The sequence below is a fragment of the Amblyomma americanum genome, chromosome 2 (assembly GCF_052857255.1).
Source record: "Amblyomma americanum isolate KBUSLIRL-KWMA chromosome 2, ASM5285725v1, whole genome shotgun sequence".
NCBI lineage: Eukaryota > Metazoa > Arthropoda > Arachnida > Ixodida > Ixodidae > Amblyomma > Amblyomma americanum.
Genome location: NC_135498.1, coordinates 23,307,306 through 23,334,284, shown reverse-complemented (window position 1 = coordinate 23,334,284; position 26,979 = coordinate 23,307,306). Strand labels below are relative to the sequence as shown.

The 26,979-nt window shown below is 47.7% G+C and overlaps 1 protein-coding gene across 1 annotated transcript in view; it reads left to right on the top strand.

Moving 5' to 3' along the window:
• Positions 1-26,979, top strand: part of LOC144118395 (uncharacterized) — a 94,765-nt gene that overhangs the window by 50,626 nt on the left and 17,160 nt on the right. Inside the window, exons 10-14 of the mRNA XM_077651342.1 lie at positions 29-165; positions 9,398-9,617; positions 12,173-12,283; positions 15,580-15,660; positions 22,300-22,421. Of these exons, the coding sequence (XP_077507468.1) occupies positions 29-165; positions 9,398-9,617; positions 12,173-12,283; positions 15,580-15,660; positions 22,300-22,421 (671 nt within the window). The remainder of the gene's footprint in view (positions 1-28; positions 166-9,397; positions 9,618-12,172; positions 12,284-15,579; positions 15,661-22,299; positions 22,422-26,979) is intronic.

Here is a 26,979-nt window from a genome sequence, read left to right as displayed (position 1 = left end):
TAACTCTTCATTTTCTTGCATTTTACAGCAAGTAAACTTTAAAGAACTCATAGACAAAGTTGTTCCCGACTACAAGCGCTTCCTGGTCCGAAGTCCGAATTACTTGAGGTTGTTGACATTGGCAGTCAACACATGCGAAGCTGGTAAAGAATGCCAGATTACTTTGTAAGTAACTCATCACGGAGCATGTGTCACCGTCCTAACATTTTCGAAGGAAAAAAAACTGTCGTAACGCTACTGTTGATGGGCACGCAATACGGATGTGCGGGGGAACTGACTCACAACATCCTAAGCAGCATATTTATTCCTGAAAATCATATTTTGCACATCTGACCCCAAGGTCTTTGCAGAACTTAGTGCTCAAATTTATGGTTTATGGGGGTTTAACGTCCCAAAGCGACTCAGACTATGACTCAGCCGTAGTGAAGGGCTCTGGAAATTTCGACCACCTGGGGTTCTTTTACGTGCACTCACATCGCACAGTACACGGGCCTCTAGAATTTTGCCTCCATCGAAATTCGACCGCGAATTCGAATTCGAATTCATCGAAATTCATGTTGATTTCACAGCGAGAAACAGACAAGGACGACAGACTACCAACTGATTTTGTTGAAGCGTATACGGACGGTGATTTTATAGCAAGCCATCACGTGGCAACCCAGCAGCTATGAAATGGCAAGCGGCTAAACAAGTTTTTTCTTTTCTTGTGTCAAACTGAATGATGACAACACATGAGATACTTTGTAATCTAGACGGCCAAGGTTGATAATAATTGGCAGGGTAGAGGCAGGGCACAAGGCCGATCAAAATGGACATCATAGAGAGAGGCTTTCCACAGGAGGACGAGCAGACCCACGCTAAGCAGAGCTTCATAAAAAGCCGAGGGTGGAGCAAGAGGCGTGTACGAAAAATTGTAGAGGACACTTTAAGCTCCTCCGTAAGGGAATGACGCGATAGCATAGTGGGTTAGGCTTTCCATTCTGAGCAGTTTGACACCTTCATCAATCGCAGTCAATTTTTTTTAATTAGCATCGTCAGGAATTGGCGTTTCATTCAGAGCAACTTGACATCTTTGACCGGTTTTTCCAGTTTTTTTTTCTTTAATTAATTAATTAATTAATTAATTGCAATAATTTCCTTAATTTGTCATCGCCTATCACACACCAGTCAATAATCAATCACTATAACCACAAATTACCATAAAAATTTTTTTACGCAGCCCCCGATTATAGGTCGCTGGTTCGAATCCCTGCCGCGAGCTAAGCTCTAACTGAACTAGTAAGTTTATGCTGCAAGAAACGCTGAATCTTATGACGTCATTCGGAAGACTGCGGAAAACGGTTGGCATGACACGATTTTTTTCACGCAGCCCCGATTATTTCCGACGCGCGGTTCTGACTGCGCCGAAGGCTTTTTGCCCGAACGAGCTGTATACGCTGTCACGTAAAACAATACAAAACAATGAAATTCTTGACTGAAACAAAAGGTTCGATAAAAGAAGGCGAAGTAAGTTAAAAAAAAGAGCGCTACAGAGCGGATGCGGAGGCAATGTAAAATAAAAAAACAAAGACCAACACAAGCGTGGGGTGGACAGAGCCCACGGGTAAAAAAAAAACAATACAGGAAAGTCACGAAGTAAACAAGGTTTCAATCCAGAATAAAACGTACTTGAAGCAGCAAAAAACGTGAAACTACAGAGTCAAACGGATATCAAGCACGGGATGCAGGAGAGCACTCGGGTAAAAAAAATACAGTGGTGCTATGAAATAAAAACAGGTAAATAATTTTAAACAGAGATGAACATGAAACAAACACAAGCCTACTTAAAAATGTACGCTACAAGTGGCCTTCTAGGTAATTAAGTTCTTTTCAATCACAGAGATGAAGACTGCTGAAGCACTCGCTGCCTGCTGTCTTTGTGAAGAACGCTTCAACAATTTCTCTTTCTGTTCTGTCATAATGCCGCAATAATAATAATAATAATTGGGTTTTAGGGAAAGGAAATGGCGCAGTACCTGTCTCATATATCGTTGGACACCTGAACCGCGCCGTAAGGGAAGGGATAAAGGAGGGAGTGAAAGAAGAAAGGAAGAATTGGAGGTGCCGTAGCGGAGGGCTCCGGAATAATTTCGACCACCTGGGGATCTTTAACGTGCACTGACATCGTACAGCACACGGGCGCCTTAGCGTTTTTCCTCCATAAAAACGCAGCCGCCGCGGTCGGGTTCGAACTCGGGAACTCCGGATCAGTAGCCGAGAGCCTAACCACTGAGCCACCGCGGCGGGTGAACCAAGAATCTAGTCCCCTGTAAAAGTGGCCTGCACGTCTGCTTGCGATCACATCGCTTGCAATGCTCTGACAGATTTATGCCTGCGTTTTTCCGGATTCTAATGCGTGAATTGTTTTGCCCTTTCGTTGAAGCAACGCCCCGTTTGTTCCGTATAAACTCGCCCCCCCCCCTCTTTTTTTGCACTCAGTGTATCTGATGCCTTGCTTTTTCCTATACACGACGGCAGTTTCCGCTGATACATCATCAGACAATTTTGCAAGCTTGCAGGGAACAGAAAAAACTATATTGACATCGGATCATGCAGCCGCCATCTTCACGTTGTGCGAAATCTTAATGGATATAAGGGATGCCTGGACAGGTACCCTTTTCTTTTCGGTCTCCTGGAGCAGTTGCGTTTTTCCGATGTTGTTCAAATTTTGCGGTAAGTTTTTGCAAACACCTTTAATTAGATGCTGGCGATACCCGGAGCTGGCGAGGCGAGTTATCTGCCGCCGAAAACTTATTTCAACTTTCTAAGAGTGCCGCCTCAAGGCTGGTGGATGCTATGGCTCTCTTTTATCAACTTCTAAGAGACTTTTCTTCGATCTAGTGTTGACATCCAACATACTGGGGCTAAAAAAAAAAGTAGAGCCAGAAACTGAATCTTATTGTCGCTTGGAAAATCTTAGGTGAACCTCAGCCCTCCAGAAGAAGAGAGCACCCCGATGATGTTGGCGGTGACCTGATTCCACTGGTCCGATGGAGTGTCTTCTAAGAGAAGTCGTCTACGTACCCGTATATTTTTTATACTGCCTGGCCGGTAAAATTTTATTCGATTCGTTTGGTCGCGGCAGATAGATTTCGCACGAGACCGGTGCGACTGAGGACCCAATACAAATACGAGATTTTTGCACATAAAAATTATCCTAGAAGCACATTGTGGTTGACTGTAGAACTGGAAAAGGGCGAAAAACTGATCTGTGTTAACACCTGAGTCATTCTGAAAGCTCTCTTCTCCGGAAGCGCTGATTTTGTAGCGAGAGTTACGCTGGGCTACCAGTCGAGCAGTTCGCTGAGGGCCAGGGCAGACAGTTGTGCGCATGCGCCGTTACCATGGCAACCGGAGAGGAGCAAGGTGCTGCGTGCGCTTCGCTGTCGCCGCGGCCGCGCGCTCGCTCCACCGTCGGAGCCGCGCGCGACGTCACGCGGATGATCATTTGTGTGCAAGCGCCGATACCATGGTAACCAGCACAGGTGCGCCGTGCGCTTCGTCGCCGCCTCGCCGCACGCCGCTCTATCACCCGAACCACGCGTCGCATGCGCAGCATTGCGTATAAAGGCAGATATGTAATGGGCGGCTGCATCACAACGTTTGGCATGGATGCAGACAAGGAGAGTCCAGCCGCTGCTAAACGGCGGTATATACAAGAGAAGTTAACTCTTCCGATCCTGAAGTTGTCGCCTGGCAGTTGGCTACTCAACAAAGAGAGAATGAACGTCAGAAGGCGAAGAGAGCAGCGGAGACACCCGAACAGAGAGCGGCGCATAGCCGCCGAGATGGAGCCCAGGATCTCTTTGCTAAAACGTACAGTGACCACAACAAGCTCAGCCAGGGAAACGTACCTCTCGCTACGTTTATCCTGGAGTAGTCGAGTTAAGCCACTGCCAATTGTTTGCTTGGACGGCGGTGAGGAGGCCTTCATGCGTAATGCTGTAGTAGAGGTCTTCATCAATACATCAATAGAAAAACCAATAGAAACCAATAGAAAAACATGAATAGAAAAACCAGTTCCTTTTTGGAAGTTGTTGAAGGCCTCAAGAATGGGTTACGGAAGGCAGGAACTGCTGTTAATATTCTATGCTATGCTGTTTCTATGCTGTTCATTTTGATCGGCCTTGTGTCCTGCCTCCACCCTGCCGATTATCAACCTTGTCCGTCTGGATTATAAAGTACCTCACGTGTTGACATAATTCAGTTTGACAAAAAAAAACCCTTGTTAGCCGCTTGCCATTTCATGGCTGCTGGGTTGCCACGTGATGATGGCTTGCTATAAAATCACTGTCTGTAAGCTTCAAATTGGTAGCAGGCGCCCGTCCTTGTCCGTTTCGCTCTGTGAAGTCAACATGAACGGTAACCAACTGCCCTAACGAGAATTCTGATTCATCTTAAAGAAAGGCTTCGCGTCCGAAGGTTGCACCATGCAACATCTTACTCATTCATTAGTGACAATGTTCCGGCGGCATCGAGCTGCAGCGAGTTAAGCGTCCCTACTCATGGTCGTGTGTGAGTCAGCGGTCTCGATGAGGCTTGATGAACCCGTTCAGAACGAACCGCGAAGCTATTCTCTGCATCATGCGCGTTTGTTTTAATAAATTTACAGTGAATTTGTGCATTTACAGCCAGCAAAAGCAGAAAGCACAAAGTGCAAAGATTTTATTGATTTACTTATTCTCAGGGCTAACGGCGTTAGACAGGGAGCGGTTACAACGTAAAGCAAGAGCAGTAAAAAAGAGCAGTTAAGCGTCGCACAAGTTTATCGTTATTTTACAATGTTGGCTGAAATGTTGCGAAAAGTTGGCTATCATCAATAAACGCTGTATCAGCTGAAGTGAGGTTCAATTGTGAAATTCAAGGTGATGTCTTACACGAAAGTTTTTTTTTGTTGCAGTTGAACCTCCTTAAAACGAAAGTCGAATAGGTCCCGCGATTTATTCATTATTGGACGTCCTGTGGATGTTCAGGATGTCTGCAGGAGGTCTGCAGGATGTCCAAGAAAGGTTCAGTGCTCATTGGGCAGAAACCGAACTTGTGAGTCTTGCCAACACACGCGCACCCGTCGTTTTTTCTGCGGCCCGTATTTGCTTCAGCGCCCACGAGATGTCTTCGACGAATGTCGTGGATGGCAAACAGAACTATTTAGAATATTCCCTTCTTGCACAGCGACGATTACCGCAGCCATTCTGTTGGCACCCCCGCATGTCGATTGAGCACGCTGGCCGCACCACTTCACTGCGTAACAGCAGTGCGACGTCGGACCTTAGGCTAGCAAAAAAATATTGAAAAGAGCTCTGAAATGTTTCGAATACTGAGGATCTCGGGTTCCTTAGAGCTCCATTGAAACCGCTTGCAACGGGATCAGTGATTACGCTTCTTTTAGTGCGAGCATAGAGGTGGTAGTGGTTTATTTGTTAAAATAATAGTAAAAAGGAAGGAAAAGATTTTTGCTAGCCCCGGCATCTGCCATCGATACTGAAGCACCTGAGCTGGGGCAGCGGAAATAAAGGATAGCAGGCGGAATGGAGAAGTGAAATGAAAGAGGTGAGAGGACAGGAAGAGAGGATAGAGGGAGAAGTAATATCTACAAACTATTTACACAATAAGAAATGTGTCCTGGTTGTGCGCGTGATTAGTTCATTTTAGAGGAATTAAATCACACACGCGCACAGCACTGTGTTGGCTACAACTGGAGTGGGGCCTCCAGTTATTAATCGTTCAAGGTAGAACTCGCGGAGCGTTCGGTTCGAGTAGAGAGACCCCCAATATGATTTCGACGATGTTTCATTCCAAAGGCTGCTTGATTTGAAATAAATTAAAATAAAGAACTGTACAGACCACGAGTGAGTTTCGAACCCAAAGCGGCGCGAAAAGATAGGCTTCGCTAGCCGCTACACCATCGCCCCATTAATAAAATAATTGAAACAAGTTCATTTACATAATGTACAACAGCAGTGATAACAGACATGGTTGAACATAATTCCAGTGATACGGGGCACATCAGTACAATTGTAATGGTGATGATGATGATGATGATGATAATAATAATAATAATAATAATAATAATAATAATAATAATAATAATAATAATTGGTTTTTGTGGAAAGGAAAATGGCGCAGTATCTGTCTCATATATCGTTGGACACCTGAACCCCGCCATAAGGGAAGGGATAATGGAGGGAGTGAAAGAAGAAAGGAAGGAGGAGGTGCCGTAGTGGAGGGCTCCGGAATAATTTCGTCCACCTGGGGATCTTTAACGTGCACTGACATCGCACAGCACACGAGCGTCTTAGCGTTTTGCCTCCATAAAAACGCAGCCGCCGCGGTCGGGTTCGAACCCGGGAACTCCGGATCAGTAGTCGAGCGCCCTAACCACTGAGCCACCGCGGCGTGTGTAATGGTGGGACAAAGAGAGGAATAGCAATAAGGGTGTACACGGCGCATATAGGCGACGATGAGCCTGGCCTGCACCCATTCGTCGCCACAGGGGGTGGGTGCACTGCGGCCGCGCGAAGCGTCGCGTGTCGAGCACCCGCGCTCGTCCACCACAGGATCCGGGTGGCAACCGCTGAAAAGGTTCTTTCCATTGCTTCTTTCGGACCACCATGGGTGAGCCGCACCGTTTGCACGACCCCACGCCCTGGGCAAACGTTCCCTTGTTGTGAACGCGAGTGTAGCTCGGTGCCCCGAGAACCTCGTGGACGTCCCTGTCCGGCTTGGGCGCGCTCCACCACCACCACGTCGGGCTTTAAACTCCCTTGGACATCCCACGGACGTCCTGAACGTCCAAAAGACGTCCAAGAGAGTTCGTGCCCATTGGGTGGAGTTCCAGGACAAGGACGCAGTCATTCACTGAGGGCTCTCGGTTTATACGTTGAGATTGAGGAGTCCGAACCAATTGTTATGTGCCAGTGCGCGCTGAAGAAACTCCTCTGCCCTTGCGAGGAGTACTGGGCCGTGGTGCAGTCTAAAAAGACGTGCTACGCGGTCTACCGCTTCCCGCGTGGGAGGCAGAGTAGTAAGAAGGAAGTGCAAAATTTATCTTGCTCAAGCCGACGGCCACCTGAGCTCACCACACGGGCCTCACTAGAGGCGGGAAAAACTTTTCGAATGATTTGATGCGGTGCTCAACACTGTGGTTCTTTCGTGACAGTTTAATTTTGCAGCATCGAACGGGAAGCAGTGACGTCGCTACAACCCGATGTACTCTGTGCAAAATGGCCAGTGTGGTTTGCTTGGGCTTGTTAGATCCCTTTGTATCCCGTATACTAGATACAGGGGCGATTGAAAGAAAAGCGAACAGAGCGGAGACTAGGCGCTCCGTTGTTTGAATTTCTTTTCATCACGCTTTTACATCGGTGGTAGCAAAAAGGCACTAGAGTCGTCTGTGATGCATTCTAGTACGGCTCGAACTTCTTTCTCTTGCTACACAGGTAAAAGCGCGATGAAAAGAAATTCGAACAGCGGAGGCGCCGCGTTGTTCGCGTTTTTTTCCCCATCTCGATAGTACATCAACTTCTAGGAGATCTCCCAAGTTACAGCAATAGCCATTCCTTGCTTGTGTCTGTTATTTCTTGAAACCATTTCGTTATAGTGAAGTTCAGCTGTACAGTGATCAATGAGTAATCAATGAATGGGGAGCAATAAGGCGGTTGAATAAGCTCAAGGTTACCTTTCATGGACGATTTACTGGCTCTTGGGCTGTAATTCGAATGAACAAAGAGAGTGGAATAATTTTGGAAGAGTTCCAGAAAATTTGATAATTTGATGGGTGTGGAGTTCTATATATACGGATGAGGCGTGCTCTTATTTTGGGAAAATTAATGACCAACAGATTAAGGAGTGCTGGAAAATTTTCAGCGGAGATGGCATGTTTTAGCGCTGCAAATAATATAATCAATGGTAATTATCGAGAATAAGTAATCCAGGCATTTATATTACAACTTAAATTTATATTACAGCAATTGTTTAACCCGTCGTGATTTGTTTAAGTTACGACGAGTTAACTGACGGAAGGTATCAAGCTATAGCCTGCACCTAATTTTCTTTTCTACTTTTTTTGCATTTCTCCTTCTTTTGCACATACTCTGCTTCAGCACCGGTACGATGCTAGAACATTCTTGCGGGCTAATTGGGACATATTAGGTACGTAAAGCATGGTACCAATAGGTACAGTGCCTTTTTACGGGGGAGGGGGGGGGGGGGGGGGGGGGGGGGGGGCTAATGCCACGCACCGCCTGACCCGCGACAACTCTACGCTGAGCTGCGAGGACTACGAAACAAGCATATTCGCGTGAGGAGAGCTCAAACTGCCCTCCTTCTGGTTCCTGATAACTGCATGGGCCCTTTTTCCTAGTGTTCGTGTTTTTTAGGGACACCACTTTTTCCCAACCCGGCTTCTACCCCCTAACACGAGTTGCTATAGTCGGATGCAACTGTAGTAAAGTCTGTAGCAAAGCTCCGGCCACAACCATGGGCGCCACATACTGTTTCGAAGTCCAGGTTTAATGCTGTGCTTGGTAAGTGGAGTAATAAAACGTCACGCTACGGTGGGCCGCTGCGGCTATTATGACATTCCCTTTTCAAGTTATATCCTACATTAGATTACTCTCAGGTAAGCTCTCCCTATAAATGCTGAGCTTAAGGGGCTGCTGACTTTTCCCGCTCACGAGGAGGCGGCTCTACGTTAAATTGAACATTGGATTCAATATGAGTGTTGAAGAATCGGGCGTGGCAGTATTCAACGTTGGCGCGGACTGAACAGTGTCGATACTGGGACGCGAAATCTGGCGCGTAGAGTAGGACAGATACAGAAGGCCGTGGGTTAATGTAGGCAGGTATTTGACAACCTGCCTCAAGAAGCAATCTCAAGAAGGGAAAGAAGAACGTGGCTACAATGAAGTGTGGAGTATATCTGGATATATGAAATAACACGAGCACTATGAGAGTATGTAATGGTGCCAGAGCTAACATATGAGTACTTGGCAGTGCACTTTAAATTGGATGTGCTACAAAGACATTAACCAGAGAATAGTTGGCATATAGACTCTCCATGCCCGTGGAAAGACAGCAAGTGAAGCCTTCATGGGGGTGTGGGTCGGTCGTCCTTTGTACGGATGCACAGTGCCAAATGTCGTTTGAGAGGATATGGGTGAGACGAGGCTAGCAGTTAGTCTCCAGACTGCTGATCGCTCCACTTCTGCTCAGTGAAAAAAATATATGGACATATGAAGCGAAAAATAATCCGGCGACAATTGTTTCCCCTATATGAACAATCGCAACCCCGGCATAGCATCCCTTGTATCAACCGTGGGAAGGCTCTCTCTCATCTTTTTGTTTTGGCTTTTTACAGGGAAGAGCTGACGATTTTCATGGCTTTGGACGTGTTGTTGAAATACCAAGCCTACATCGCCCTCGTTAAACTAGACCAGGACGTCAGGCAGCTATGGTGTTTGCGCATAGTCGACTTTATGGTTCCCACGGGCCTTAATGTTGTGGCTGAAAAATACTTGAAAGAAACGTATTGGCCGTATGCTCTGAACAACCCCAAGGACCCCAAGGCGTTCTTACCGGTAAGATGTGCGCCTACTACCAATGCGTGCGCGGTCACCTTGGGCTTCTCTGGTACGAGGTTGCGGCAGCTACAAAGGTCACTGGGTTGTGCGTGGAAGCTTCCCAACCGGTTCGGCGTGAGCCATCACCCAGGAACTAAGCGAAAGCGTAGTTTCATTGGCGAAATAACAAACTAGCTTTGTTAACAAACATACTTGGCCTAAGTGAGTGAAATGCCCCTGTGGACAGTAATGCTACTGCAGTTGGTCCGTATACAGGATAATGCCTAAATATCTGCGCTCATTATCGACAAAGTGAGATGATACTGATAAGCACCAAAAAGATTTTTTTTCGCGAACTCCGAATGTAGACGCCCACTGATCTCAAGTTCGTTCACGAACAGTCGTACTGAGGCCCGTATAGAGTGTAAAAATAACGCCGCCCGTTCACAAGACCTACTCGTATTCTCGTTGTCTCGTTGGCCGCCTATAATAATAGGAAGTTGACCTTCGCAACGGCCGCATATTGTGTGTCCCTTGTGACTTGCTACGGGTACTACCGTATTTATTCAATTCGAATACGAACCTTTTTCTTGAAAAAAATATCTAAAAATGACGCATTAGAATTGAGCGTGAAAATGAAACTACGCCAAGAACATCATAAGTCGTCGGCGTTACAAAATGGCGGCTTTGTGTTTCTTGCTTGCTGATATTGTCTACCGTTATCGGTACCGATAAGCCGATTGCGATGCCCTAGGAAACATCTGAAGTGCCCCGCCAGCAAGACTCGTACTGGACTTGAGCCGACATGGAAGTGTCAGTTGAGAAGACGCGCAGAGTCCACAACGCAGCCGGGTCGGAACCCAATGGGCACTGAAACTCTCTTGGACATCCTATGGATGTTAACACAAAACGTCCACAGGACGTCCAAGGTAGCTTCAGGGTCCATTGGGAAGAAACCGGAAGGGACGCTTCTTCTATACACACAGCCCCCGCCGCGCGACTGCTTCAGCTCTGTGGCTGTTGATTTCGATATCCGCTGCTCGCTTTTTTTTCTATCTTTTGATTAGCAAATGAGTGCTTGAATATCATAGTACACCACTGAATTTTTATCGCGTCAGCGCGAAATATCCCCAAAAGCGCGCCGATAAGAAAGACTGCACTCTCAAACTCTCCTTTACATCTCTGCGTACAAACAGCAATAGTCGGATACGACTCAAGAACGGAGCGGAAAATTCCCCTCAGAGCCTTTCCCTCCTGACAATGGCGTCGACGTATTCTTCCTCTCTCCCCCTTTACTTATCCCCTTGGATCTGACAGCGTGAAATCGCAAGGGGTGGTAGATGAATTCGGAATAACCACGACTTAATAAACCGCGGCTTCATGAAAACCGGTTGACGCCATTGGCTGGAGGGTCTCCTTCGAGGAGCTCTGCCGCTTTGTCGCTTCGTTCTTGAGTTGTATGTGACTATAGGACTCGTTTGAGCGAAGTAAACTTCAATCTGCGCTTTAGTTAATGAAACGATTTCTTCTCTCATGTACCGGTTGTAGCTGTACTTGTTTATAGGGTGCTCCAATATGTAGATGCGAACGGGACATCGCGTAGGACCGGCGCTTCTGGCAAATTGTCCCTGCTTTATCCGACGTGAATATATAGTCGAATTTAAATCACGTTGTACAATAGTGTGTTGGATGACCACTGGCATTAATTGAAATGGCCTATATTTTTAATCCGTAAGGGACGGCGACGGCTGCTGCTGGGCGCCTAAGGTCCGTTTTACATGCTGCCACTAGTAAATGTAATTTGGTTGTTGGGGAAAGGAAATGGCGCAGTATCTGTCGCACGTCATTCGGCGGACACCCGAACCGCGCCGTAAGAGAAGGGAGAGAGGAGGGAATGAAAAAATAAAGGAACAGAGGTGTGCCGTAGTGGAGGGCTCCATTTCGGCCACCTGGGGATCTTTAACGGTCACTGACATTGCGCAGCACACGGGCGCCTTAGCGTTTCTCCTCCATCGAAACGCAGCCGCCGCGGTCGGGTTCGAACCCGGGAACTCCGGATCAGTAGTCGAGCGCCCTAACCACTGAGCCACCGCGGCGGGTCTAGAGCGAAAATACTTGGCGTAGTCTGTCGCCGCAGTGTGATTTTCGGTCTGTTTTCACATGCAATACGTACCCGCCGAATTGGGATGGTTACAAATGGTGGTGGCTCAGTGGTTGAGGCGCTGGTCTACTGAGCCGGAGTACCCGGGTTCGAACCCGACCGCGGCGGCAGCGTTTCGATGGAGGCGAAACGCAAAGGCTCCCGTGTGCTGTGCGATGTCAGTGCACGTTAAAGATCCCCACAAGGTCAAAATTATTCCGGAGCCCTCCACTACGGCACCTCTTTCTTCTTTCACTCCCTCCTTTATCCCTTCCCTTGCGGCGCGGTTCAGGTGTCCGACGATCTATGACACATTTACTGCGCCATTTCCTTTCCTCAAAAACCAATTTTTTATTTTCAAACCTTCCGCTATTCTGAGAAAAATAAAGGCGCATAACTGCCATTGTCTCTCTCTCTCCTTGTTCCCGTGCAGTCTAGTGGCCTTGGCTACAAATACATGACCATGCTGCTGGACTCCTTCCAGCATTCGTATGCACTTTCGGCTGCTTCAAGTGAAAAGTCTCGGGCGGGCCTGTACCTCAAGGTGAGTATTTCACTGCGCCGCTGCCTAGCGGCGAACATTCATAATCGACGTCTGGGACAAACGCCCTACAGCAACCCATCTTGGAGTGTGGGCGTCGATGCGCTAGGTAACAAAAGGAAAAGTGCTCACGATGATTGCAAATTCGTGATGAACATTACAATTTATACAGGAACGCTCGGTATATGCTGCAGTTCTTATTGAAGTGCTAAGTGCTTTTTGCCCTTATATGGGTTTTGCCCTTATACGTGCGAGGACTTCCGCTCAAGGAGGTCAAAACCATACGCATACTGGGAATGTACATACAGGACAATCGCAAAAACACCGAAACAATAAACAGACTCACGGCCACGGTCAATAAGACTGTGTGGCTAATTAGACGAATCTCCAGCAAAAGACGAGACATGAAAGAGACAAGATCTATATGTCGACTTGCACAGGCGTTCGTGCTGAGCAGGATTGTCTACTCCCTCCCTTATCTGCAACTGCAGCTCGCGCAAAGGAACAAAGTCGAACCTATAATCCGGCAGGCCTACAGTGCGGCCCTTGGGCTCCCGCACAGTACGTCCACGGAAAGGTTGCTGGCCCTTGGGGTACACAACACACGCCCGGAGCTGTGCGAGGCGAACCTCGTTTCCCAGCTCGGACGACTCGTACGAGCGCGGGAAGGGCCATCCTATACAGACTAAAGATGTGCGAACAGCTCCCAGAGAGGGACACGATAACACAGTTACGCACGCACATCAGGAAAGCTCTTTTGATTAAACCCCTACCCAAGAACACGCACCCCGCGCAACACGAAGACCGAGGCACAGCGAGGGATCGCGCCCTACGCACCAAATACGGCCGACACGACAATGTGGCGTACGTGGACGCAGCGGAATACCGACAAACCCAAAGAAAAGCGTTTGCACTGGTCGCGGTGAACGGGAACGGCGCCCCGTTGGCGGCCGCGTCGATAGAAACCACCTCCTCCGAGACGGCGGAGGAAGCGGCAATAGCCTTAGCTATAGCGAACACGCGTGCTGATATCCAGCGACTCCAAAACAGCCATTCGCAATTTCGCGAGGGGCCGTATCACATCTACCTCACTCCGCATGCTTCAAAACAGCCCTCTTCCGATTAGAGAAGTCGAACTGATCTGAGTCCCGGACCACTCGTCTAATCCGGGGAACGAGGCGGCTCACGCGCAAGCCCGAGGTTTCGTCGAACGGACAGTGAGCGCGCCCTCCGACCCGAATTTCACGAGGGACGGGTTGATCTCATTTCATGACATCACCCATCACTTTAGGCTGGAGAGGCGCGCATATCCCCCTCCCCATAAACCGTTAACAAAAGCGCAGGAAGTTTCCTGGCGCCGACTGCAAACACGCTCCCTTCTTAATCCGGCAGTGCTTGCCCTCATGCATCCTGGCCATAAACTGCCATAAATGTGGTGAAAAGGCCACATACTACCACATTCTCTGGAACTGCGCAAATGACCCGCCTCCGGCGGAGTTGATGCACCCCCCTTCTTCCGAGCGATGGGAGGCCGTGCTGGTCAGCTCGGACACCAAAGTTCAAGTACAGGCAATCGAGCGGGTCAATGAGGTAGCCGCCAGCCATGGCCTAGCGGCCATCTAGTATGTGTCTCCTGCAACCTTCTCTCGACGCAATAAATGTTTCGCAATCCTATCTGAAGTCTGCTTGAACTCGAAAACCTGGCTTCAAACCAAAACTGAAACCGAAGTGAAAACTCAAGTGCTAACATGCCGAATTTAAAGCACGGGCATGGCTCTGGCAGGTGGTCGCCAGAGAGCAATCTAGGGGGCGCGTGGGACACCCAGGCCACGTGACCTTGTGGCGTCATAAACAAACTGCCTCCCGGAGAGTGAGAAAAATGCCCACCGTGGCAGGTGGCAGTTAAATTAGTGATTGGTAGCTCGGAAAAAGCAACCTGGCCACCGCAACCGGAGGCCAGTAGCCCATCACTTCAGCCAATTTTTTTTTGCCCGTTACTCGCAGTAGAGACAACTTCGTTTAGTACGCCATATTTAGGGATCTATGAATGGAATATATGAGAATTAACCCATTACGCTATCGTGCCATACTCTTAAGGGTGAGCTTAAGTGTCCCCTCCAGTGTTTTTTAGAGCGAAAACTCGCAACTCGAGGTTTCGCCTGGCTGTGCGTTTGACCTTGAAGCCCGACCAAGGTCAAACAAAAGCACACACACCCAAGACTAAAAAAGTAATACTATGTGTCTTGCTGCGCATAGCCATGAATATGCTTATATCATATGGTCATACATGGTCATAGCTATGGTATGGTATGCTGTATGGTATGGTCATAGCTAATAAGAAGCAACCACATGACCGATGACCAGCGGTCACTTAACCTTTGACCTTGACCTTTAGAGCTGATATTCGCGTCGCCCTGATGTGCATCCATGAAACATTCATAACTTTGTGTAGCTATGCAAAACCATGCAAAACTAAGCTCTCGCTCGTCTGCTATGTTGAGTCGGGTTGAACTTCAGCCAATTTTTTTGCCCGTTACTCTCGATAGAGACAACTTCATTTAGTACGCCATATTTAGGCCTCCTCCTCGCAAGCGCAGCCTTTCGGACAATAACTGCTAAAGGTGCTTTGGCATTTGGGTCCAGGGGCGGTTACACATACTGCAAGGTATGAAGGCAGCTGTACGACATTTATTGATTATATTTACAGGGGCGAGTATTTCAATGCGTACTCTCGATTGCCGATGGCAGCACGCCAAGCCGACTTCAATTTCCGAGTATTTGAAGGCCCAGATGCCACGAAGCATTTAATGAAGCGCCATACCTCGGGTTGATTTGTTGTACGTATGCGGAAATGACTTTATCGGAAGGTGCATCATGGGTGAACAGACAGCAAAGCTTTTGAATTAGCTTTGTGGGGTTCCTCAGCTTCTCTCGTCTGTCTTGGATTTTAAGCCCTGAACTTCGCGACGCTCGATGATCTTGCTAGACGTACAAAGTTTCTAACAGTGCAGACCGTGCTTCTTTTTTTGATACAGGTCTGATCACAGCAGCAACAGGGGCAGTCGTGAACGCAGTCGATGATGCGACCGCACGATTTGCGATGAACTTTGTGTGCATACCCGACGCGTCTGGAGGCACCGAAGAACATGCGAGTAATCTGTCGCGCTGCGGAGCTAAATCGGCAGAGCGAAAGATTACTACCGAGTGCGAAGTGTAGCTAACAGAATCGCGTTTTATTCGCTGACGGCTCCAAAGCACTTGCAGGAGGATTTCATACATCGAATATTTTGTTTTCGCAGAGCCTACAAATGGACTATTTTGCTTTCTACAAGAACTCATCGGACAAAGTCGACGAAGAGTACTTGAAGGTAGTAGCGGGGGTAAGTCGATCGAAGTAGTAGTAGTAGTAGTAGTAGTAGTGATGAACTTTATTTGGCTGCAAAATTAAGTTCCAAAGAGGTCGGCAGGTGGTGTGACTAGGACCAGTTAATCCTACAATGCGGAGGGTTCCAACCAGGCACGCCATGAGAAGCGGGGATGGTAAGGGTAATGGGATGTCGCTGAATGCCACGGGACAAAGGAAAGATCGCTGTTTTAGGTTAGCATAAAGGGAAGGACAGCTGGAACAAGGCGAATCTAGAGAGAAGTGGTTGAAGTAGAGGCGGGCGAGAGAGGTGAGAACATTTGTTTGCACTTTCCGTAGAACGTGGGATTCGGTGACGGAGAGGGGAGGGAGGCTGTGACTTTGATGGTTACGGATCAAAACGCGGCCACAAAACTGTCGAAGTATCAATGTTATTCTTATACAGATGTTCGCGTACTAATTGATGACCGTCTGCAGAAAGCCTAAAGCACACTACACTGAAGCGCTCGCACTTTCATCCTTCTGTGTCCAATTGCACTTTCGCGCATTACTCCTACCCTGCCGCGGTGGCTCAGTGGTTAGGGCGCTCGACTACTGATCCGGAGTTCCCGGGTTCGAACCCGACCGCGGCGGCTGCGTTTTTATGGAGGAAAAACGCTAAGGCGCCCGTGTGCTGTGCGATGTCAGTGCACGTTAAAGATCCCCAGGTGGTCGAAACTATTCCGGAGCCCTCCACTACGGCACCTCTCTCTTCCTTTCTTCTTTCACTCCCTCCTTTACCCTTCCCTTACGGCGTAGTTCAGGTGTCCGACGATATATGAGACAGACACTGCGCCATTTCCTTCCCCCCAAAAACCAATTATTATATTACTCCTAGTTCAGGGCTCTGAAAATGGTGACAATTGTCAGTGTCAGCATTGTAACTCAAATTCTCCCTAAAATTCTCCTAATGAGAAGCTTCCAGGCTACGAAAACTGTGACGGCTTAAGGTCCATTCATTGGGTTTGCATCGACTATGTTGGTTTGATTGGCCGTCAATCGGTATATTGGCTGAGAGCCATTTCAGTAATAGTGTTCGATTAGTTGTGTGCGAATAGGAATTTTTTCGAAGCCGAATCGGATACAAATATTGTAGCTTTGCTGCCGAATCGAATATCAATATTTTTCACTCTTAAAAACGGACAAACATAGTTAATTGCTTGTCACATACGCTGCTAGGTTCTTACCTACATGTCGCAAACGGAATAGTAGTAACTGTTTCTGCGCCAAATTAGTACTCATGACTAACCTCACCAGGAAAACAGTAATACACACTAGTTTTTGACCTTTCACCATTACTGTTTTAGTGCAACTACGACCTCAACCACAGCTAAGCATGCATTACTAAGCTGCTGCTAGTAACAGCACCGTTAATGCTGCCCCTAGTAAAAGTTACTAATCTGTACCTGTGGGAACTAAAATTATGCATGAATGCTAATTAAGCAGAAGTTATTTGTTACCAATATGAGTATGTAACCGCCAAGACATTGCCTTGAGGTTGCCCGCTTTAGACTTGTTTTCGTATTCGATTACAATGAGTGCACTCAGGTCGACGTGCTTTGTGCACAATAACACTGTATTGCAAGGAATCAGTAGGAAAGAGCTGCACAAATGAAATGCATTCGACATGACCCACAGCAGATACTATACATTGCTTACTGAAGGAATCTTGTAGACCTTAAATCAGATCATCCGCAGAACACGACGCGGCAGAGGTGGGCAGGTCAGCGCACAAAAGCGCTCCTACAGCGAAAACGTCGTTTTTCAACATGTGTCTGAAAGAGAGTCTCAGCGAGAGTCGTGAAACACGCTATAATGTCTGCAGAAGAAATCTTCACAATAAGGCTATCGTCGGTGGTCTCATGTAGCTTGACTTGGCCTTATTCAATAACCAGTGAAGGGTATGCGACTGGTAAGATTTGTATTTACGAAACCAAACGTCTGTGACAATGCCGTCCACAATGAACCCATAAAACATTTTTACCAGCCTCTTCAGGAAGCTTTTTTCTTTTACTAATGTTGGCCATAATTGGAGGGCAACAATACCAAAGCAGTCTTTCAATGAAAAGAACGCTACCACTGCAACAACTAGTTTACGTATTCACAGTACAGTGTGAAGAGACTGATCTACTCCCCACATACCTTTCTTTGATTAGACTCCCAGTGCATCAATGTCCTTAGAAGGCTGGCACTGAAATTCTTCTGCAGAGCGAATGATTAATTTTAGACAAATAAACACACCGTTCTCCATGCCGGCCTCTAAAATGAAGCAGCTTCACCTCAAAACTGATACCAGAGATATCAGTGAATACCCCTGGCGCTGCTGAAAACAATTACAAGTGGACGGTTTCAAGTAATCGCATAGTGCGATCTAATTAAACAGTAATAATGCTACGAAAATCAAAATAATTCTTCGAAGCCAACTACATGGTTTGAAATGTGTTAGTTAAACTGCAATTGTGTGTTTTAACTGCTTCAGTTTACCGTGCCTTTTCATGAGCCATTGATGGTTTTATAAAGAGCCACACAGAGTGCCCCACGTTCAGCCAATATTTTTAAAAAATTGGCACAGCGTATGTGAATTCAATAACCTGTATTTCTTGGCAGCCATGCTACACGTCTGCTGCTGAGAATTATAACATAGACCACCCTGGGCTTCTTTAACACGCACTGAATCGCACAGCGCATAGGTGTTTTCATTTCACTGCCATCGAAATTCAGTCATCACACCCTCAACTCAATTCAGCGTGCTTGATTTCAGCAGAATGTCTACCCCCCCCCCCCCCCCTTCCCGCTGGAAGGCTAAGGGAACTACACAAAATGTTAGAATGGTTGGATTAATATAATAAGAGAAGAAACATACAACTTCAAGACAGTGTTGACAAGCAAGCAAACCAAAAACGATAACCTAGTTTAACAAGTGGAGGAAACTGACGTGTACAAAAGCGCAAGGAAGAGGCATCAGTCTAATAATGACACAAATACCGATGATGAAACCAAATTTTTTGCAGACGAACAAAAGAAAAAGCAAAAACAGCCTGGTACCATTTCTGGGTACCGCAAGGCACGTATGTTTAACCTCTTCTATCTATATAAGGATTCAGTTTAGGCAAGTAATTTGGTTCATGTTGAAGTGAAGCAGAGTTTTTAAGACAAATAAATGTTTACCAATGTAGAGGTTTGTAATAGGAGTGCTGAAGATGCCAAGTCATGGTCAAGAAGGTATGAAAGCGAGAAGTCATGGTCAGGAAGGTTGGAAAGCAGTATTAGAATTTAGTGGCCTTAAGCTGGCCAGGGCTCAGAATGTGTCATCACAGTGGACATTGTTTGAAGCATTTTCTTTCCTGCAAATCTTTTCTAATTAATGCACTACAGGAACGGAGTCGAGTGTTTCCCTCATATTCTCCATTTTGTATTGAACGCGTACCTTTCAAAAGTCCTGCGTATGGATCTATCATGTTTCTTGTAAAAGCCATAAAACACACACACACACTGCTAGCAGCAGCCAATAGAGAACATTCTGTGAGCAATTATTGAACTGAATATGAAAATAATAGTTTAATGACAACACGTTATAAGCTGGTCCTCCATAGTGACTTGTAGCGGCAAGGACAACTGAACAGACTGCTGATTCGCTGTGGCTCGCAAGCCGTATGCAGCTTCTCGCGGGTCCAAATGCGGCTCGCGACTCATCCCGTTTCTGCCTCTAAAGACAGCTTCCCTTATGGTCTAAAAGAGGCACTTGCTTCACTAATGGGGCATTGCAATTCAGAGGCACAATAAGAAATAGTTGCACGAGTGGGATTCAGTGTGTTACATTAGGTTTGTTGCAAGAAATAAGAGATATGTTTTATGGATGTTTGCATATGCCTGTCAGGCCACTCTTGCTCTATAGTTAGTTGTAGCTCGGCAACAAAATGTTCTGTACTTACTTAACTAGTGCTTTGCAGCCAGCTCATACAATTTTCCTAGATACCTACGAGATGGCTGTTAACGCAGCATGCACCCCAAAATGCAAGTTGATGCAAGTCGATTGTGTGCTGATGCGTAGGTGTCCAGGACAACATCGTCACTTTTATCTTGGAAGTACACCAATCTTAGCATTTTCTGTATAAACTTGGATGACACAAAAAACAGGTGGCAATGCATCCTCAAGGGCATGACAGGTACATGGATCACTGTGAGACGCTCTGTACATTGGAGTTCTTTGTTCCTTGATCCCCCTTCTTTTGTTCATTATCCTGCCTTTCATTCTGCAGACTCGTTTTCTTACATTGGTGAGAGTTTTGATCGTGTCATCGTGCTTTCCTCTTATTTTTTTTATAACCACCGGCCTAGTACTCTCATTTTGTCTGTGTCGGATCGGGTGGCTATTCATGACGTTTGTCAGTGTGTGCTGGTTTGTACCTGCGGGAGAGTAGTCGCATGTAGTAGACTTCTCCGGTGAGCATTCCATACCGCTAAAGCGGGCGAATTTTTTCCATTTCTTGCGCAGCTAGTTGCAGCCGTCTTCTTACTATTCCCCGGTAGAACCCTGCTGGATCAATACCGCTATATCATCTGCGTAGATATAGTGTCTTCAGTGCCTTGCATATTCCTGAGTCTTCTGGCTACCCCCCTCATGGCGGTGTTAGAGATATAACTTAGAAGTGTGAGGGTTCGGGCTAGTGTGTAGTCAACATGAGGATCCATGGCGCACACAATTGAGGTGCATGATTAATGGAAGGAGGAAAAGCCCCAAACAGTGTCGGAACGTCCTCAGGTAACACTTTGACGCGGATGCAGTAGGCGAACGTGCGAACTCGGCAGACACTGATGGCAATTAAAGTCACAAGCAATGCAGGTTGAAACATAAAAGGAGGGAGGGGGGTACAGGTGCCCGTTGAACTAAAATATAGCTTAGAAATATAACTTAGCGCTCGTGTTTTGTCCCCTCAATTGTGTGCGCTATGGATCCCCATGGCGGTGTTAGAGAGTAGTGGAGATGACGGCTGACACTTCCGGTATGCCGTTGCTTGGGGTATTTCTCGTTTTTGATCGGATGTTGTTAATACCGATAATGGCTGTTCTGCCTGTTAGGAACGCCTTCACGAACTCCTTCTTCCTTCCGCAATTTGTTGCGGCGTGTTCTTTGAGTATCACTTCGTGACTAATGTTGTCAAACGCTACCTTCAGATCTATGACCAGTATGATGCGTTCGTACTTTGCCGGCGTTCTGTGTATGACAGTCTCTTTGAACTGCAGTAGGGCGACTAGTCTGGATAGCTTGGGCTTGAAAATGAACGTTGTGTCCGGAAACAGGCTGTTGTCTTCTATATAGTAGCCCAGTCTTGTCTTGACGACTTTTTCGATAAAGCTTCCCTAGGCAAGAGGTTAGCGATATGGGCCTGAGATCATCCAGGGTAGATGTTTTGCCTGGTTGGGGCGATGGTGACCTCCGCATGTCTCCATTTTTCAGGGACTGTGCCTTGGTCCCTGTGTTTGTTGATGACGTCCGTTAGTTCTGTATGTGCTGGTCGTTTAGCTTTATAATTATAGCGCTAGTGAGCGAATCTTTGCCCGAGGCTGTATTCTGGACAAATGATCGGATCGCTGCTAAGTTCACCTAGTGGTCGCTGTCAAAATTTTGGTTGATACGGGTCGATACGTATTCTGGGTTTCGGGGTAGTGTGTTCTACGCGTGTGTCCCTGGAGACAACATTTCCCCTCTGGTTGGTTTGCCGGGATCGGTAGCGAGCTTCAGGTCGTGCCTGTCCTTGTTGTTCACGAAGGATCCTCCCTTGGCCAAGGCCGTCGCGTACCCCTGGTTTCTGTGCGGGCGTCCCCACAATCACCAGGTGGTTGTCTTTGGCCCTTGTTGGTACTTCTTCCATTAGCGTATCGAAGTGGAGACACCCAACCCGCCGCGGTGGCTCAGTGGTTAGAGCGCTCGGCTACTGATCCGGAGTTCCCGGGCTCGAACCCGACCGCGGCGGCTGCGTTTTTATGGGGGCAAAACGCTAAGGTTCCCGTGTGCTGTGCGATGTCAGTGCACGTTAAAGACCCCCCAAGTGGTCGAAATTATTCCGGTGCCCTCCACTACGGCACCTCTTTCTTCCTTTCTTCTTTCGCTCCCTCCTTTATCCCTCCCCTTAGGGCGCGGTTCAAGTGTCCACCGATATATGAGACAGATACTGCGCCATTTCCTTTTCCCCCAAAACCAATTATGAAGTGGAGACACCCGCTTCAGCCATGCGGTTCTGGTCGGCACGCTTACCTGTAAGTGCTGCTTGTGGTGGTATTGAAAACTTTATCGAAGGAAAAGTTTTCAGCCCTTTAGAGCTCTGGGCCCCCGCACGGCCCCACCCGCGACCAAACATTCATGTGATGGCGGTCCATGATGTTTATGGTTCTGCTGGTGGCGCGGATCAGGGCGAACCACGCTCTTTCGCACATTGACTATTATGTCACGGCGGCGGCTACAGTGCAAGTCTTTCATGACGTCATCACAATGCTATTGCTCAGCGCGGGACCTGATGACCGCGGCCATATTGCGGTCGAAACTCTTCATGTTGTTTTGCCTGCTGTTAACCTTTCATCGCGTTCAAGACTGCAACTGTTATTTCTTTCCGCACAGGCGAACCCGAGTGCCGGTGATTTCAATTTGGACACTCTATGGAAAGCTCGGCAAGAGTTCTACAAGGCATACTGGGACACGGCCGCGAATAAGAGATTGGACCCAAAGTATTTTATTGGGCGGTAAGGTGTTGTTAGAGTTTCGATTTTATGCAAACACGGGCTGACGAGAACGCTCTCCAGATGTATTTACCGCTGCACGCAGTGAGGTTCAGCAAATGGCAAATCCAGGAGCCGTTCGCATGAAGAAACTGAAGAACAAAACTGTAACCCATAAGTGAACCGCAGAAATGAACCACGCGTAATTAGGAAGCGCGCCCTGTGGTGAGCCGTTTCGTAGCCGACTCCAGGCCGCCTGTCCGCTGCAGGAAACGCGACGGCGCCGTCCAAAGTGACGACTGGTCGCTTCATCAGCTCTGTTTGGATCGGTTAGTGCGCTCGCACGAAGCGTACGGCGCCACATGAACATACAGTTGAATCCCGGCACAACGAATGCCGCTTCAACGAAATTTTCGCCACAACGAAGTATTTTTCATTCCCCGCGAAATCCCCATAGGAGTTAATGTATTAAAATTCCCTCGAAAACGAATTACTTTGTGAGCACTCATTCGCTTCTACGAATTTTTCGCGAGCCTTCACCGGTCAGTGGCCCGCCTTTCTTCAAATGCTGGGTGTTGTACGAGATTATTCCCTGCTAAAGCAGTGGCTTGGAGCAGCTAAATAATGCACGAAATGTATGTTCAATACATATTCATGTATTCCTTATTAAAAAATTTGGTAGGGAGTCGTTTATTAGTCATAGGGAAGCAACGAGGGGACTTGTTGGCGCCGTGCGGAGGCCGCCGGCCGTACGAGGGCCAAAGACGAATCCAACTCTAGTCGCCAGCCTGGCAGTGAAACGCAAGCAGGCTAAGCTCACAGATTTCTGGCAATAAAACTATGTTTTGCTGGAGTTATTGCCTTGCATTTTTGGTTAATTTCTCGACAGCGAAATTTCGCGACAACGAAATTTCTCGCGCGTTCCGTCGATTTCGTTGTAGGTATACACAAGGTGTTTCCTGGCAGCTCCAAGTAGAGCGCACTGCCACAGACTAAAAATTGGCGGTGGTTTAGCTTTGGTTAAACCTGGAGTGACGCGATAGCTACACCTGGCCGAGTGGAACTTGGTCACGTGACCAACCACGTGACGAACCACGTGACGAACCACGTGATCAGCCATGGCGCCGGCAGCTGCTCCGCACCACGTGACCAACCACGTGACAGCGTGGCGGCGCAGCCACAGGGTGGCGGCGCCGCCACGCTGAAGGCTCGAAATGCTACCGTAATGTAGCTATCGCTACAAAAACGAACGCGTTGCTGTGGCGATGCGGGCATTTTTCTTACTGGCGGGCGAAGCTTCCGGGCTGCCCGAGAAAATCGAACGCCGAACTGGAGTCAGCATTGCAAGTATAGTCCGGGACTGTCCGAGACTGAAAATCGAATGCGGCCGCGTCACGATTTGAAGGACGTCACTCTGCGCTCCCCGACTGGCTACAGGTCACTAAGTGCAATTAGGCGCCTATAGGTTATGGTAAAAAATTGGGGCGTTTGTAAAGGAGGATAAATACTTTCCCCGTTTAATCACGTCTGACACCGTTCAATACCGCCGGACCCCACCCCGTGATCGCATACGCTACCGAGCACACGCCGACCACGACGGGCCTTGCTCTTACGGTAGCAAAGGAGCGACACTCTTGCTGACGCAAACAGGCATTTAATGCTGTAACGACAATGACACCAGCTAGTAACAAAATGCGCTAAGGAATCGCGGTCGTCAGACTCACCAGCACGGTTACATGCGAATGGTCGCCCACGCTAGGGCAGCGGAGGTACTCTACGGCCGGAAGGGACGAGATTCTGTAGAACATTCTGCCCTACTGCCTCGCCCCGCTTACGGAGAGCGGAACGTCGCGCCGGAACGTCAGCGCACGCAGAGTTTCCCAGCCAAAGAGAGCGTAGTCTCACCCGAGCGCGCAGCAATCACGTCGTCTGTGGCGCTCGTGTAGCTGCGACTCTGGAGCCCTCCCTTGTTATTTAAATTGACTAATTAGGGAAGGCACATCGCGGGGAAGCAGACCAAAGGGGACGACGCGGGGCAAAGTCCCCACACTATTAGAATTTAGTTATTCACTTTACTAGGTAACATGGTTCGCCTGTTTTTCGACGTCCTCCAGCACTGGTATTACTACTGCTCAGGAAGCTTCTCTTTACGTCAAGAACCATTTCTTTAAGAATTATTAGCGGGAGTCCTTGAAACACCTGATATATAGCGAACGATTCATATGCTTCAACTGGGCAGAGACCAGTCACTTTCTGGTGCGAGCGATCACTGGAGGAAATGGTCTTACCAGCCCTTTTACAAACACTTGTCGCACCTGGCAACAAGCGATAAAATGCAATTAAGAACTCTACATGCCCTTATTAAGTACTATTTTTTTTTATTTGGAGTACCGAAAAATAGGCCTGCTGCTCTATAAAACTACAAGCGAACAATGAAATCGACAGGAGGCCGTATATACAGAAATTACTGCAGTTATGGTTATTTTATAAGTAACGTTATTTTGGAACCTGTACCCCATTTCTTATACTTTCCATAACGCAGCGCCATCCTGCAGTTTACTACTTTGCCAACCAAATACTGCTGCAAGCTTCCCCAGCTGTGTAATGGCAGGGGAAGACAGCAGCAAGAAAATTGGCTGTTTCGTAATTACGGCTGACTTGGTTGGCACTGTTTAAGCAGCGGGCATTGATATCGTGTTCACCGCAATATAGCTTTGTGCAGCGCCAGCTCAACTAGCGCGCAATTTTTATGCGCCCTAACTTTGCCCTCATTAATAGAGCTGCCGCTTCTACTGAATACTGTTGTGGTTACTCCCGCCAAAATTTTCGGCGCCACCTTTCTATGCTAATGGCGCTCATAAAACGGGTCAGGCGTTTACTTAATATTCGTGTTCCTGGTACGGTGCTGCAGTAATTTTGCTTTATGCCTTCTGTCCTCCAGTCGTCACGCATATACGACGACACAAATTGCATTCAGCAAGACGTTACAACGGCAATTCGTCTCTCCCGCATTCACCTGTGAACTTATCGAAAAATTGTGCAGATAGAAATAACACTGCGTACTGCATTTTTTTGTCATAGAGCTCGCATGCATCCGGTTTGTTAAACTGGTAGCAGCAGTTCAACGCTAGTCCGCTTAGCTAGGAAACATAGGCGGCTAGCAGTGCGGGACGAAGGCGCATGTCTGGGCCCGGAATTATACACAACTGGAAGTGCCGCTTCTAATGCTGGTTGCCCTGATCTGGAGGAAGGGTTACTCCCGTTATTGTTACGTCAGCTCTGGTCGATAGCCTGGCTTGGCTGTGGCCTGCGTACCTGTTGCATTGCCAGGTGAAGCTGGGCGCTTGTCGCGGTGACCGTGCACAAAATTCCTTTAATAATAATAATAATAATAATAATAATAATAATAATAATAATAATAATAATAATAATAATAATAATAATAATAATAATAATAATAATAATAATAATAATAATAATAATAATAATAATAATAATAATAATAAGTTTTTGGGGAAAGGAAATGGCGCAGTATCTGTCTCATATGTCGTTGACACCTGAACCGCGCCGTAAAAGAAGGGATAAAGGAGGGAGTGAAAAAAAGAAAGGAAGAAATAGGTTCCGTAGTGGAGGGCTCCGGAATAATTTCGACCACCTGGGCATCTTTAACGTGCACTGATATCGCACAGCACACGGGCGCCTTAGCGTTTTTCCTCCATAAATACACAGCCGCCGCGGTCGGGTTCGAACCCAGGGACTGTGGATCAGCAGCCGAGTGCCCTAACCACTGAGCCACCGCGGCGGGTTAAACGAAATTTCTTGCAAAATATATTTGTGTGACTCAGTTAGCGGCGCTTGGCATTTCTCGATTATGCGAAGTTTAGCATAGGCACAGTCACGAAGTTACTGAGAGTTGGACCGTACGTGGGACGTTATTTGATGCTGCCGTTGGAGTAGACAGCTCGTTGACGAATGCAACCGGGAATTCTTTACGCCACGTATCCCAAGTCGGGAGCTGGACACCAAGGACCAGGTGCCAGTTTTTCGCAGTTCCTCTCAGCTTACTTGCGGCGATGAGGCGAGAATTGTTTCTGGCGACCGCTAATCTATCTGTTGCGTTCGTTGAGTTTGTTCAGTACATGCATACGCGCACTTTGCTCGTGGCATTTCTCGAACAAATGCAGGTTGGACGATAGGCCGGGCATAGTTTTCACGTTGACCTTTGGCATGTATGGGATTGGTAATGCGATGGCGACGTCAGAGAAAATGGCACCCCAAATGGTGCGTGTAGGTACTGTGCCTCCGTTACAAGTCCGGACGTTGTTTCGAAGGACTGCGGGTCCGACCGCGGCGGCCGCGTTTCGACGGAGGCGAAACGCGAAAGGCGCCCGTGCGCTGTGCGATGTCATTGCACGTTAAAGATCCCCAGGTGGTCCAAGTTATTCCGGGACCTCCACTACGGCACCTCTTTCTTCCTTTCCTCCCTCCTTTATCCCTTCTTTAACGGCGCGGTTCAGGTGTCCACCGAAGTACGTGAGACAGTTACCGCTTTGTTACCCCCCCCCCCCCCCCCCTTCGACCA